At 42.0% G+C, this 15,345-nt stretch overlaps 1 protein-coding gene across 4 annotated transcripts in view; it reads left to right on the top strand.

The window, feature by feature from the left end:
- The window catches only part of slc6a2 (solute carrier family 6 member 2), a 251,088-nt gene that overhangs the window by 177,949 nt on the left and 57,794 nt on the right, over positions 1-15,345 (top strand). For all 4 annotated transcript variants that reach the window (XM_085991382.1, XM_085991383.1, XM_085991385.1 and 1 more), the window contains one exon: positions 2,064-2,167. In XM_085991382.1, coding sequence (XP_085847508.1) covers positions 2,064-2,167 — 104 coding nt within the window. The remainder of the gene's footprint in view (positions 1-2,063; positions 2,168-15,345) is intronic.

The raw sequence follows: 15,345 nt of genomic DNA, 5'->3' as shown, positions 1-15,345 counted from the left end.
TGTCCATAAAACATGTTCTACCAATGTAAGGATTGCCTTTGCCAGAGCTATGCTGTTATCTATTGTCTGTTATTGTTGGGTCTGTTATGTTTTTCACTCACTTTGGCTTGATGAACTTTGACATTGTCCCAACTGTTTACTGTGGCCGTGTCCTGCAGTACAATTCTTACCATGACTTGGAGAGAAGGCATCAACCTCTTCCGCGATAAGCACTGTGCCAGACAATTATGGTCATCGAGTGATGGCCAGGAGGTTCTTCTGCAGGAGGGTGACCGAATTGGCTGTGATTGCCTTTGCTTGATAGCTTGCTTCTTGGCGGCAAAATGAAAACTGCCTCATCTGGGCAGTGTCACGACTGAAAGGCTCTGGCTGTACGAGTGATACTTTGAAAGAGAAGAGGGAACAAGACAGCATCATGTTATGTAATAGCTCCCAAGCATCTGGTCTTTGTAACATGGGTCTTTGATGCTCTCAGCCTGTAAAGGTAATGCACTTCAGAGGTTCAGTAATCTAGGGTACACAGGATTTTAAACATAAATCAGCCTTTCTGATTAATTAAACTTGAAGACAAGAGGTCATTTATATGGCCTTTAATACACAATGATTTTATTTTAAACACTTGCATAGCTACTTCAGTTAAAAGCCTTGCATAATCCTTAATATATAAACTTTTCACTAGGTACACAGGATATTTAATGTAATCCACCTGTCTGATTAATCATCTTAAAAGGTAGGTCGGTCTTCTCAACTCCAATTAATATTTATGCCAAAAGTCTAGCTCTTATCCTATTTTAAAGCACTTATTTTTAGATATTAAGGTTGACTCTTGGAGGTAAGTCCCACCAGGGCACATTACTTTTTTATTGAAGTGTTAGTAGGTCCGTGGTCCAAGTACCTTTTCACATGTGAGATACCTATCTGCTCCTGTTTTTGGTATTTATTTTTCCCATGTTTCCAGTTGACTAACATGGCCTGGATGAGAAACCTGGCTTGGTCCATCCATGCAATAAAGTAGTGTTTTCATAATCTCAATAACTTCCTAAAATACGATCAGTGGTGATTTGAACTAACTTCTGTTAATCTTCTTGTTTAGCATTCAATGTTTTCAGCAATAGTATAGCCAGTCCTTCAATAGATAACATTTTATGCTATTGTGCAGTCATGGGGCCAGCTGCAATATGTATGCTGATGACATCCAACTATATTTCTACACCTTCACCCTCCACTGCCCAACCACCAATGTGCTTTCTGAATGCTTGTCAGACTTCAAGTCATGGATTAGCCAACACCCTCCCTTGCTACTCACTCAGACTGAACCAGTGGTGTTTGACCTTGGTGTCCTTTTGATCCCAAGCTGAGTCTGTTGAATTCCACTTGTGCAATACTGCCTGCTTCCACCCTTATCGCACCCTTACCTTTATTCACCTCCAAACTCAGTGTCACCTCGCTAGCTCTACACTATACAAACTCCAACTTGTCCAAAACTCTAAGTCCTATTCTGCACTAAGTCCCACTCCCCTATCACCTCTACCCTCTATTGTTTCCCTGTACCCAAATGCATTGAATTCCTAATGCTCATCCTTATTTATAAACCCATTGATGGTTTTGCCCCTCCTTAACTCTTCAATCACCCTACATGTCAGCATGCGCCCTCTGCTTTTCTAACTTTAGCCTCCTTTGCATCCTCCCCTGACTCTACTTCACCTTTAAATGCAGGGCCAGGCGTGAAAGGCCAATTTCTAACTCACTGCATTGTCTAGTCTCCCCTGACACGTCTTGCTACATTAAATATAAGTAATTGTTTTGCATATTAACAGAATTCTATTATACTTCCAATAGAAATGAAGCAATTTGTGATGTCTATTGATCAGCAATGAAATCTTGCCATCTCAAACAGAATGACATTCATGGAAAAAGTATGAACATTGACAATAAGGGAAATACTTTTTGAAACAATATTATAAAATGTGAAAAAATGAACAGACATCCCTGAAGTAGTAGCTATCTGATAAAACATTGTCTATGCCTAATGGATGATGAGTATATTTCCTCTCTTTCTGTAGGTTTGGATCGATGCAGCAACTCAGATCTTTTATTCCCTTGGAGCTGGTTTTGGAGTTATAATTGCATTTGCCAGTTATAACAAATTTGATAACAACTGCTATCGGTAAGGCTCCCAAAATTCATGCAAAAAGTAACTACAAGCCACAGAAAATTCTTGTCATGGGTAAAGCTTCCATTCTCTGCTTGATATATGCACTGGTACATTTTTTGTTTGTTTGGTTCTTTCATTATTTTTCACTTGCATAAACTGAATTTAAGACACACTAACCACAGTCAAGGGTTGAAAGCTAAATGAATACCAGATCTGTGGACACATGCTGGTATGTCCAAAGTTTGTTTTTCTTTTCACTTTAATTGTTTAATTGTTAAATCATGCACATTATTCATTTTGAAGAATTATGAAATTTCTGTTATTCAGTTAATTAAACTCAAAATATAAACACATGAATCATTGCAAGAGTACAGAAAACAGTGAATGTTGGAATGAGATCATTTCATTGTATAGGGATGTGTATATATTTTAATACAAATACAACATTAATATCATGGACAGGTCAGGTTCAATTCCTCTTTCAGTACATATGTGTCTTTATATGTATTCACATGTATGTGCATATTAATATGTACCAGTTACCCCTCCTTCAAAAGTTGGATTGATGATGATCCTTAAAGGATGGTCATAGAATTTGTTATGGTGACTGTTGTGACATTCTAGTTCACTTAACAATGATAGGATCATACTAACGTAGTTTTAGGTCAAAAACTTGAATACTTTTTGACTAGTAGTACTGCAGCCTTGTCCTTTGTTCCAAACTTACTTGTTAACTGTTGATTTGTTAATGATCCAGACAGTGGAAGTCAAGTAATTGGGTCTGGCACAGGATCTGTGGCTGTCACTGTTAGTGAGGGGAACAATGTCCCTGGCAAGTATCAGTACTCATTCCCCTTCCCATTTCATTGCTACACTCTGGAAATAATCTTGTGCAGACATTGCTACCCAGGCTTCATTCTTTGCATTTAATTCAATTTATGGAAGATCCTGAAAGTAAGAATGCATCAAGAGTTTATCACCATGCCTTTGTATCCTAGGCTTGAAAGGTAACAGGTACCATTTGAGCACTATTTTGTGACCTTTTTACAACATATTTGCAAATTGAATTCAAAACATCCATATTTTCTTTTGTTTCCATTGTGATCTTTTAATGAACAGAAGCTACCTTGATATAAGAACATAAGAACATAAGAAGTAGGAGCAGGAGTAGGCCATACGGCCCCTCGGGCCTGCTCCGCCATTCAATAGGATCATGGCTGATCCAAACCTAGACTCGCGTCCACTTCCCTGCCCGCTCCCCGTAACCCCTAATTCCCTTATCAGCTAGGAAACTGTCTGTCTCCGTTTTAAATTTATTTAATGTTGCAGCTTCCACAGCTCTCTGAGGTAGCAAATTCCATAGATTTACTACCATCTGAGTGAAGAAGTTTCTCCTCATCTCAGTTTTGAAAGGGCAGCCGCTTATTCTAAGATTATGCCCCCTAGTTCTAGTCTCACCCATCAGTGGAAATATCCTCACCGCATCCACCCGATCAAGCCCCCTCACAACCTTATATGTTTCGATAAGATCGCCCCTCATTCTTCTGAATTCCAATGAGTAGAGGCCCAACCTACTCAACCTTTCCTCATAAGTCAACCCCCTCATCTCCGGAATCAACCGAGTGAACCTTCTCTGAACTGCCTCGAGAGCAAGTATGTCTTTTCTTAAATAGGAAACCAAAACTGCACGCAGTATTCCAGGTGTGGCCTCACCAGTACCCTGTATGACTGAAGCAAGACTTCCCTGCTTTTATACTCCATCCCCCTTGCAATAAAAGCCAAGATTCCATTGGCCTTCCTGATTACCTGCTGTACCTGCATACTAACCTTCTGTGTTTCATGCATCAGGACCCCCAGATCCCTTTGTACTGTAGCACTTTGCAGTTTCTCTCCATTTAGATAATAACTTGCTCTTTGATTTTTTCTGCCAAAGTGCATAACCTCACACTTTCCAACATTCTATTCCATCTGCCAAATTTCTGCCCACTCACTTAGCCTGTCTATGTCCTTTTGCAGGTTTTTTATGTCCTCCTCACTCACTGCTTTCCCTCCCATTTTTGTATCATCAGCAAACTTGGATATGTTGCACTTGGTCCCTTCCTCCAAATCGTTAATATAGATTGTAAAGTGTTGGGGTCCCAGCACTGACCCCTGCGGAACACCACTAGTTACTGATTGCCAACCCGAGAATGAACCATTTATCCCAACTCTCTGTTTTCTGTTAGATAGCCAATCTTCCACCCATGCCAGTATATTACCCCCAATCCTGTGATTTTTTTTATCTTGTGCAATAATCTTTTGTGTGGTACCTAGTCAAATGCCTTTTGGAAGTCCAAATACACCACATCCACTGGTTCCCCTTTATCCACCCTGTTTGTTACGTCCTCAAAGAATTCGAGCAAATTTGTCAAACATGACTTCCCCTTCATAAAACCATGCTGACTCTGTCCGATTAAATTATGCTTATCCAAATGTCCTGTTACTGCTTCCTTAATAATGGACTCCAACATTTTACCAACCACAGATGTTAGGCTAACTGGTCTATAGTTTCCAGCCTTTTGTCTACTTCTCTTTTTAAATAAGGGTGTTACATTAGCAGTTTTCCAATCTGCTGGGACCTTTCCTGAATCCAGGGAGTTTTGGAAAATTACCACCAATGCATCCGCAATCCCTACCGCTACTTCTCTCGACCCTAGGATGTAAGCCATCAGGTCCAGGGGATTTATCCGCCTTTCGTTCCATTATCTTACCAAGTACCACCTCCTTAGTGATTTTAATCGTGTTTAGCTCCTCTCCTCCCCCCCCCCCCCCATAGCCCCCTGTTTGTCCAGTGTTGGGATATTTTTAGTGTCCTCTACTGTAAAGACTGATACAAAATATTTGTTCAGCATCTTTGCCATCTCCATGTTACCCACCACTAATTTCCCGGTCTCGTCCTCTAAGGGACCAACATTCACTTTAGCCACCCTTTTTCTTTTTATATAACTGTAGAAACTCTTGCTATCTGTTTTTATATTTTTTGCTAGTTTACTTTCATAATCTATCTTCCCTTTCTTAATTAATCTTTTAGTTATTCTTTGCTGGCTTTTAAATGCTTCCCAATCTTCTATCCTCCCACTAGATTTGGCTACTTTATATGCCCTTGTGTTCAGTCAGATACTATCTTTTATTACTTTACTTAGCCACGGGTGGCTGTCTTTTTTTTTATGACCCTTTTTCCTCAGTGGAATATTTAAAGTTGTGAAATATCTCCTTGAATGTACACCACTGCTCATGTACCGTCTTACACTTTAATCTATTTTCCCAGTCCACTTTAGTCAACTCTGCTCTCATACCTTCATAGTCTCCTTTATTTAAGCTTAGTACGCTGGTTTGAGATCCAACTCTCTCACCCTCCAACTGAATTCGGAATTCAACCATGTTATGGTCACTCATTCCAAGGGGATCCCTTACTAGGACATTTTTAATTAATCCTGTCTTGTTACACAGGACCAGATCCAAGATTGCCTGCCCCCTGGTTGGTTCAGTAACATACTGCTCAAGGAACCCGTCCCTAATGCACTCTATGAACTCTTCCTCAATGCTGCCCTGCCCAATTTGATTTGTCCAGTCAATATGAAAGTTAAAATCCCCCATGATTATAGCTGTTCCCTTATTACAAACCCCAACTATTTCCTGATTTATACTCCGACCAATAGAGCTGCAACTGTTAGGAGGCCTATAGACTACGCCCACTAGTGACTTTTTCCCCTTATTATTCCTTATCTCCACCCAAACTGTTTCACTATCCTGATCCTTTGACCCAATATCATTTCTCACTATTGCAGTGATTCTATCCTTTATTAACATAGCCACCCCACCTCCCTTTCCTTCCTGTCTGTCCTTCCTAATTGTCAAATACCCCTGGATGTTTAGTTCCCAGTCATGGTCACCTTGCAGCCATGTTTCTGTAATGTCCACCAGATCATACCCATGTGTAGTTATTTGTACCATCAACTTGTCTATTTTGTTACGAATGCTGCGTGCATTCAGATAAAGAACTTTTAAATATGTTTTGTGACAATTTATTCCTGCTTTTACCCCCTTTACTACTTTACATTTATCTTTTCCATTCTGTCCCTTCCTGACACGCTCTGTTTTTTAATTCCCCCCACTGCTACCTTGCTCTATTGCCTTCTCCGCTGACATTTTTATTTTTCGCTCTCTTGAAACCTCCCCCCCCCACTAATAGAAGCTTTTTTTATTATTTAGGAGTAACTTGTAATGTGTTTTTTGGCAGACTACTTGGTAGTATCAGCCATATGCTGGAGCTGTACCTTGAATCTGTCTTAATGATAATACATTCAAATGTACAGCTGAACCAACAGATGACACCGAACAATGATGCTTATCCTGGCAATTAAGAATATTTTGCATGATTCCATCAGACATACAGAAGCATAACATGGATTGAACAAGTTTGTTTACATCAAAGTAACACTGCAATTCCAGGTGAACAGCACTTCACCCGTTTTACCCCAGTGCTACCGATCCCGAAGGAAAATCCACGATAGTGTCTCTTTAAATCCCCTTCTCACACCAGTAGGTCCATGCTACCCCTTCCCCTCTTCCACAAGAGAATAGTTGTTCTCTTTAACTTATATATATTTCTTAAAGCTAAAGGGATCAAGGGATATGGGGAGAAAGCAGGGACAGGGTACTGAATTTGGATGATCAGCCATGATCTCGTTGAATGGCGGAGCAGGCTCGAGGGGCCAAATGGCCTACTCCTGCTCCTATCTTCTATGTAACTCTTGGTCAAGTTTCATCTCGTGTTGCACATGTGCATACCTTGTGGTTTCTGAAATCCCAGTAGTATCACGTTTTACATTTATTAAATGTATCTGCATCTTTGCACATCTATATTGTTCATTGTCTTGCATAGAATTACATAGATTTTACAGCACAGAAACATGCCAGTCGGCCCAACAGATCTATGTCAGTACAAAAAGGAAATACTGCAGATGCTGGAAATCTGAAATAAAAACAGAAAATGCTGGAGATACTCAGCAGGTCAGGCAGCATCTGTGAAGAGAGAAACAGAGTTAACGTTTCAGGTCGATGACCTTTCGTCAGAACTGGAAAAAAGCAGGAAATAGAACAGATTTTTAAGCAAGTGTAGGGGCTGCGAAAGGAGGGAGGGGTTAAAAGCACAAAAGGAAAGGTCTGTGATAGGATAGAAGGCAGGAGAGGTTAAGAGACATTAAGAGATATTCAAGGCAAAAGGAGATGGTAATGGGACAGATTAAGAAACAAAGGATGGCTCTAGATGAAGTGTAAATTGCGCTGGCAGAATGAAAGACAGCTGCCATGTGGGGGAGAAGAAAAGACACAAACAAAAGGTGTGTATAACAAATATGATGTAGAGATGCCGGTGTTGGACTGGGGTGGACAAATGTAAGAAGTCACACAACACCAGGTTATAGTCCAACAGCTTTATTTGAAATCAATTCAATTTTTTTCAATTTCAATTTTATTGGTCACATAACTAAATACAAGAAGTGTAATCTAGTCAGTGAAATGCTTTATTCTTGACGAGCCGAGAGCACCAAGCAGCAAGAACACTTAGCTGCCTGGTACGCACGGAGCTCGCAAGGACGGCAGCCATCTTTATCGGCGCCATCACAAAAAAACACATACCGACATATACACGCATACATACTTTAAATATAAATAAAGCAGACATAAAATAAATAAAAGACATAAAAAGACAGCACATAAAATGAACAAGCAATAATGTAAAATGAACAAGCAATAATGTAAAAAAAGTAATTTCTACAGTAATTACATTGATATTTCTACCCAGGCTTCTAGAATAATCTCTGGTTACAGGGTGGCCGCACTGGGAGAGCATCGTGAAGAACTCACAACTTATTATTAAATAAATTTAATTAATTAATTAATAAAATAAAATAAATAAAGTGCCCCCTCAGTCTTTCTCGATGTTTCCCCTCTCTCGATGTTTCCTCTGTCTTTCTCGATGTTTCCTCTCAGTTTTTCTCGATGTTTCCCCTCGGTTTCTTCCACACACCTGGCCTGCACATTACCCCTGGCTGTCCAACTCGGCGTCCTGGTAACTGGGTTCCGCTCCAGCTCTCGTCTTTCAAACTGTCTCTCCAGCTCTCGACCTTCAAACTGTCTCTCCAGCTCTCGACCATCAAACTGTCACTCCAGCTCTCGACCTTCAAACTGTCCTCTCTCCAGCTCTCGACCTTCAAACTATCACAAGCTATCGGAGCGCTGCTCCTTCGTCAGGTGAAATGGAGAGATGCATATAGACACAGCTTATATAGTCAGAGAATACTGCCAGATGATTACAGGTAATCTTTCTAACTGCCCTTTATCACACCTTGGCAGAGAGATAATCACAGCAATCAAAGGTGTGAATGGTGTCCAAACAGGTCAGTCAGGAAAACATTACATCAAAGAACAATGAGGTGGGGTCACAAGGGGTCAAATGTTGCAGATGCTGGGGTCTGTATGAAAAACAAAAAACAAACAAAAAACTTTTTTTGCTGGAAATCACAGCAGGTCCGGCCGCATCTGTGTAGAGAGAACAAACCAACGACGACTCGAGTCTGGATGACACTACGTCAGGTGGGGTTACATGTAGCGTGACATGAACCCAAGATCCCGGTTGTGACTTCTTACATTTATAACAAATATATATAGGATAGGGGCCAAGGTTATGATCTGAAATTGTTGAACTCTATGTTGAGTCCAGAGGGCTGTAAAATGCCTAATTGAAAGATGAGGTGCTGTTCCTCGAGCTTACGCTAAGCCTCAGTGGAACAATGCAAGAGGCCGAGGACAGTGAGGTCTGAGTGGGAGTGGAGCGGAGAATTAAAGTGACAGGCGACCGGAAGCTCGGGGTCCCCATTACGGACTGAATGGAGGTGTTCTGCAAAGCGGTCACCCAATCTGCATTTGGTTTCCCCAATGTAGAGACCACATTCGTGAGCAGTGAACAGAGTATACTAAATTGCAAGAAGTACAAGTAAATCACTGTTTGTTTCACCTGGAAGGGGTGTTTGGGGCCCTGGACAGTGGGAAGGGGGGAGGTATAAGGGCATGTGTTGCATCTCCTGCACTTGCACGGGATGGTGCCAGGCGAAGGGGGAGGGGTGTTGGGGGTGATAGAGGAGTGGACCAGGGTGTTGCGGAGGGAGTGGTCCCTTTGGAATGCTGAAAGGGGAGGTGAGGGGAAGATGTGTTTGGTGGTGGGATCACGCTGGAGGTGGCGGAAATGGTGGAGGATGATGGGGTGAAAGGTGAGGACAAGGGGAACCCTATCGTGGTTCCGGGAGGGAGGGTCAGGGGTGAGGGCAGAAGTGTGGGAGATAGAACAGAAATGGTCGAGGGCCGTGTCAACCACGGTAGAGGGGAATCCTCGGTTGCGGAAAAAGGAAGACATGTAGGAAGCACTGGTATGGAAGGTGGCATTGTCAGAGCAGATGCGGCGGAGACTGAGAAACTGGGAGAATGGAATAGAGTCCTTACAGGAGGCGGGGTGGGTCTATGTCAGTGTTTATGCTCCACACGAGCCTCTTCCCACATTATTTCATCTCACCCTATCAGCATATCCGTCTATTCCTTTCAACCTCATGGACTCCCCCACAAGTGGATATATCTTCTCTGCGTTTACCCTATCTAACTCCTTCAGAATTTTAAAGACCTCCATCAGGTCACCTCTCAGTCATCTCTTTTCTAACGAAGAGCCCCGACCTGTTCAGTCTTTCCTGATAGTTGTAGCCTCTCAGTTCTGGTATCATTCTTGTAAATCTGTTTTGCACTTTGTCCACTACTGTGGACAGTACTCTACTCTAAGTGTGGTCTAACCAAGGTTATATATAGGTTTAACATAACTTCTCCACTTTTGAATTCTATTCCTGTAGAAATGAACACCAATGCTTTGTTTGCACATTTTATTGCTTTGTAACCTGCGTTGCTACTTTTAATGATTTGTGAAACTGTACTCCTAGATCCCTTTGCACCTCGACCCCATTAAGACCCTTATTTTCCAAGGAGTAGGTGGCCTCCTTATTCCTGCGACAAAAATGCAGCACCTCACACTTACCTGTATTGAAATGAATTTGTCTTGAATATTCAGTTTATCCTGGTTCGTTACCTCTAGTGTCCCCCTAGGATCTATCCTTGGTACCCTTCTCTATCTCATCTACATCCTGCCTGTCGGCAACATCATCTGAAAACACAGCGTCAGTTTCCCCATGTACACCCAGCTCTACCTCACCACCACTTCTCTCGACCCCTCCACTGTCTCTAAATTGTTGACTGCTTGTCCAACATCCAGTACTGGATGAGCAGAAATTTTCTCCAGTTAAATATTGGGAAGACCGAAGCCATTGCCTTCGGTCCCTGCCATAAACTCCGTTCCCTATCCACCGACTCCATCCCTTTCCCTAGCATCTGTCTGAAGCTGTACCAGATTATTCACAAATTTGGTGTTATATATGACCCTGAAATTAGCTTCCGACCACATATCCGCACCATAACTAAAACCGCCTATTCCCATCGGCGTAACATTGCCCGTCTCCGCCCTTGCCTCAGCTCATCTGCTGCTGAAACCCTCATCCATGCCTTTGTTACCTCTAGACTTGACTATTCCAACGCACTCCTGGCTGGCCTCCCACATTCTACCCTACGTAAACTTGAGGTCATCCAAAACTCAGCTACTCGTGTCCTAACTCACACCAAGTCCCGTTCACCCATCACCCCTGTGCTCGCTGACCTACATTGGCTCCCAGTTAAGCAATGCCTCGATTTTAAAATTCCTATCCTTGTTTTCAAATCCCTCTATGGCCTAGCCCCTCCCTATCTCTGTAATCTCCTCTAGCCCCACAACCCCCTGAGATATCTGCTGCACTCTAATTCTGGCCTCTTGAGCATCCCTGATTTTAATCGCTCAACCATTAGTGGCTGTGCCATCAGCTGCCTAGGCCCTAAGCTCTGGAATTCCCTCCCTAAACCTCCCCGTCTCTCTACCTCTCTCTCCTCCTTTAAGATGCTCCTTAAAACCTACCTCTTTGACCAAGCTTTTAGTCATCTGCCCTAATTTCTCCTTGGGTAGCTCGGTGTCAAATTTTGTTTTATAACACTCCTGTTTTACTAATAACTGAGGTCAATATACTCTATTGTGAATAAAAACACCCACTTTTGTTATTTTAACTACATTTCTAATATCATTTGGTTCATTTATGACTCTGTGAACCTATGACAAATACATTTCATAATAGAAGTGAATTTACATGATTTGTTCCCTCTTTTATAGACTTTGGCCTTCGTGGCCGTGGTGGTATGTGTATTATGAAATCTGTTCATGGGTTAATTGAAGCATTTGATCAAAGTGTGAGTCTAAAGTAAAGTTTAACTAATGTAAGGCCATGTCCTTATTTATACATTCCTGCCCAAAAGCCAAGCATGACTATTAAATAATCATAGTCTGAAAGATTCCTCTTTGTTTAGGAAGTTTAAAGTAATTATACCAGCAAAAACCAGTTGGAGATGTCCAGAGTTATCAGCAAAAATGTAACGTTAAATCAATGAAGCAGTAAACTGTCTCACAATGGTTAGTTTTACAGAACAACCCGGGTTTGGACATTTTCACTTCATAACAGTTCTAATTGTTAGTGGGTTTTAGAAATTTAACAGTAAAATGTTTCTTCTTGTCTTTCATTATTTCACTGAATCTTGTTGTTGATGCTTTACTTAGAAATCAAATAGTCTAAGGTAACTACAATTGGCTGCACTTTTCTCAGTTTGTTGATTTTTTTAAATTTTTGTTTAAACAGTAAGCAATGAGGGCAGTAGCTGGGAGAAATTACTGCTGGTTAATTATTGAATTTAATATAAGTCTGTTTTTACATGTTTAACTTTTAAGGGTTATAAACGTTGAGATTATCATCAACTTCTTCATTGTTTAGAACTATCATCTGAAATAAAATGGTTGCAATGATTGTGCCACAGTAATGCCATGTGTAATAAGAACATACAAAATAGGAGCAGGAGTCGGCCATTCAGCCCCTCGAGCCTGCTCCGCCATTCAATAAGATCATGGCTGATCTGATCTTGGCCTCAACTCCACTTTTCTGCCCGCTCCCCATAACCCTCGACTCCCCTGTAGTTCAAAAATCTGTCAATCTCAGCCTTGAATATATTCAATGACCCAGCCTCCACTTCTCTCTGGGGTAGAGAATTCTAAAGAATCACCACCCTTTGAGAGAAGAAATTCCTCCTCATCTCTGTCTTAAATGGGCGACCCCTTATTCTGAAACTATGACCCCTAGTTCTAGATTCTCCCACGATGGGAAACATCCTCTCAGCATCTACGCTGTCTAACCCCCTTAGAATCTTGTATGTTTCAATAAGATCCCCTCTCATTCTTCTAAACGCCAATGAGTATAGGCCCAACCTGCTCAACCTTTCTTCATAAGACAATCTCTTCATCCCAGGATTCAACCTCGTGAACCTTCTCTGAACTGACTCCAATGCATGTATATCCCTCCTTAAATTAGGAGACCAAAACTGTACTCTAGGTGTGGTCTCACCAATGCCCTGTATAGTTGTAGCAAGACTTCCCCCTTGCAATAAAGGCCAACATTCCATTTGCCTTCCTAATTACTTGCTGTACCTGCGTGTTAACTTTTTGTGTTTCATGTACGAGGACACCTAAATCCTTCTGTACTGCAGCATTTTGTAGTCTCTCTCCATTTAAATAATATTTTGCTCTTCTATCCTCCCTACCAAAGTGGATAACCTCATAATTTCCCACATTATACTCCATCTGCCAAATTTTTGCCACTCATTTAACCTATCTATATCCCCTTGCAGACTCTTTGTGTCCTCCTCACAACTTGCTTTCCCACCTATCTTTGTATCGTCAGCAAATTTGACTACAGTACACTCGGTCCCTTCATCCAAGTCAGTAATATAGATTGTAAATAGTTGAAGCTCCAGCACTGATCCCTGTGGCACCCCACTAGTTACAGTTTGCCAACCTGAAAATTACCCATTTATCCCAATTCTCTGTTTTCTGTTAGTTAGCCAATCCTCTATCCATACTAATATATTACCCCAACACCATGAGCTCTTATCTTGTGCAGTAACCTTTTATGTGGCACCTTATCGAATGCCTTTTGGAAATCCAAATACACTACACCTACTGGTTCCCCTTTATCCACCCTGCTCATTACATCCTCAAAGAACTCTAATAAATTTGTCAAACACTATTTTCTAAATGTCCTGCTACTGCTTCCTTAATAATGGATTCCAGCATTTTCCCAATGACAGATGTTAGGCTAACTGGCCTATAGTTTCCTGCTTTCTGTCTCCCTCCTTTCTTGAATGGGGCGTTACTTTTGCGGTTTTCCAGTCCGCTGGGACCTTTCCAGAGTCCAGGGAATTTTGGAAGATTACAACCAATGCATCCACTATCTCTGCAGCCACTTCTTTTAAGACCCTAGACTCTAAAGAGGATCATTGGTGTGACCTCATTAGGTGGGACTCGAAGACCATAGTAACCTTGAGCAGACCTTGTGAAATTTTATCTGCACAATGTTAGAAACTGCTTTCTATAGAATTGATTACTTATAATTTTTTTAATACTAGATGATTTCCAGCAGCACTACAGGAGGGGAGTGAAGAACAATGCCATTCATTTCTGTCAGGGTTTCTCCCAATCGTCCACTGTAACTTCAGCAGAGGGTCAGCGAAAGTCCAAGAGAACTGTTATAAACAACAGACGATTTAGAGAACCCCCCCCCAAACCCGGGAATTGAATCCTCAAGTGTTGTCTTTAGGTGAAGCAGGGTGAGAGGCTCAGGACACACCGATGTAAAACCAGTCACCATTTTAAAGTCATGCATTATGTCCCCATTGCTATATTTCCAATGTGAATTCCTATGTCCAGTTTATAATGGGAACTGTTTATGTAAACTTTGTCACACTGCAATGACACTCTTGTGCCATTAGTAGCATTGCAGTAACTCCACTGGTGGGATGGTGTCATTACAGCATGATAATTGTACAAAGTACATTTTTATAAGTTGATCTCCCATGGCATTCCACATTGGACGTCAAGACAAAGTGCTGTCTTCAGGTTAAGAAGGATTATAAAGTGCAAGAATAATTGGGCCCTGGTGGGGAGGGGGATGCATTTGGAAAGGGGGCTGGAGTAGGAAAAGGAAGGTGAGGAATGGAAAGGGAGAGGAAGGGAGGGGAGAAGGAGGGACTGACAATTGGGGAGGGTGAGATAAGTAAATGTTGGAAGAGGACAAGACAGGGAGAGGAGGGAAGGCAGAAAGTAGTAGGAGGGGGAGGGGACGGGGAAGAGAGACAGGGATGTGGGATAGGAAGAAGGATGGGGAAGAGGACGGGAGAAAGGAGGAATGGATATAGTGATGAGGGGAAGAGCGGTAAATTGAGGCGAAGAGGAATGGGGAGGGAAATGGAGACAGTGAGAGCAAAGGCAAGAAAATTACTTCCAACGGGGGAGAAAAAGGTAGTTGGGGTGGAAAGTCTCCTCATCTCCACTGGGCCTGGATTTTCATCTCTGGGCAGAGAGAGCTAACTTTTCCTGCCAGTCTTACTCCTCGTTTTCCAAATTAGTTCAGGAGAGGATTATAATGATTAAGCTCCAGTTTTACCCTCACTGGGGCAAGGTTGTTGTGAAGTTCCTGATTTAGTGGCGGGGGCGGGGGGTGGTGAGGGCTACACTTTGGTCAGTGAAATGCTCCACTTTTGCTCAATGTGCAAGGGAGGGGGAGCTTATATATAGTGTGGTCAATCTAGTTGTCAATTTTTTGCTCATTGTGAGATGGGAGGGAGCGTTGATGATGCAGGTGCACTGGTCAACTTGATTCCATTGCTAGTTCTCACCAACATTGCACCACATCTCCGGCAGCTCTACACACAATTGGCTAATCATCCAGCACTTGTCAAGGTACTGAGATTCAGAGCCCAGCTTTCTTTCATCACTAAATAACAACAGAAAATGCTGGAAAAACTCAGCAGGCCAGGCAACATCCGTGGAGAGAGAAATAGAGTCAACGTTTCTGGTCGAAACCCTTCGTCAGGACCTGAAACGTTGACTATTTCTCTCTCCACGGAAGTTGCCTGATCTGAGTTTTTCCAGC

The sequence above is a fragment of the Somniosus microcephalus genome, chromosome 6 (genome assembly GCF_052327205.1).
Source record: "Somniosus microcephalus isolate GS21.2 chromosome 6, FLI_Smic_1.0, whole genome shotgun sequence".
Lineage (NCBI taxonomy): Eukaryota > Metazoa > Chordata > Chondrichthyes > Squaliformes > Somniosidae > Somniosus > Somniosus microcephalus.
Note: the sequence above shows the minus strand (reverse complement) of the source record. Positions and strands in the feature narration are given on the sequence as shown.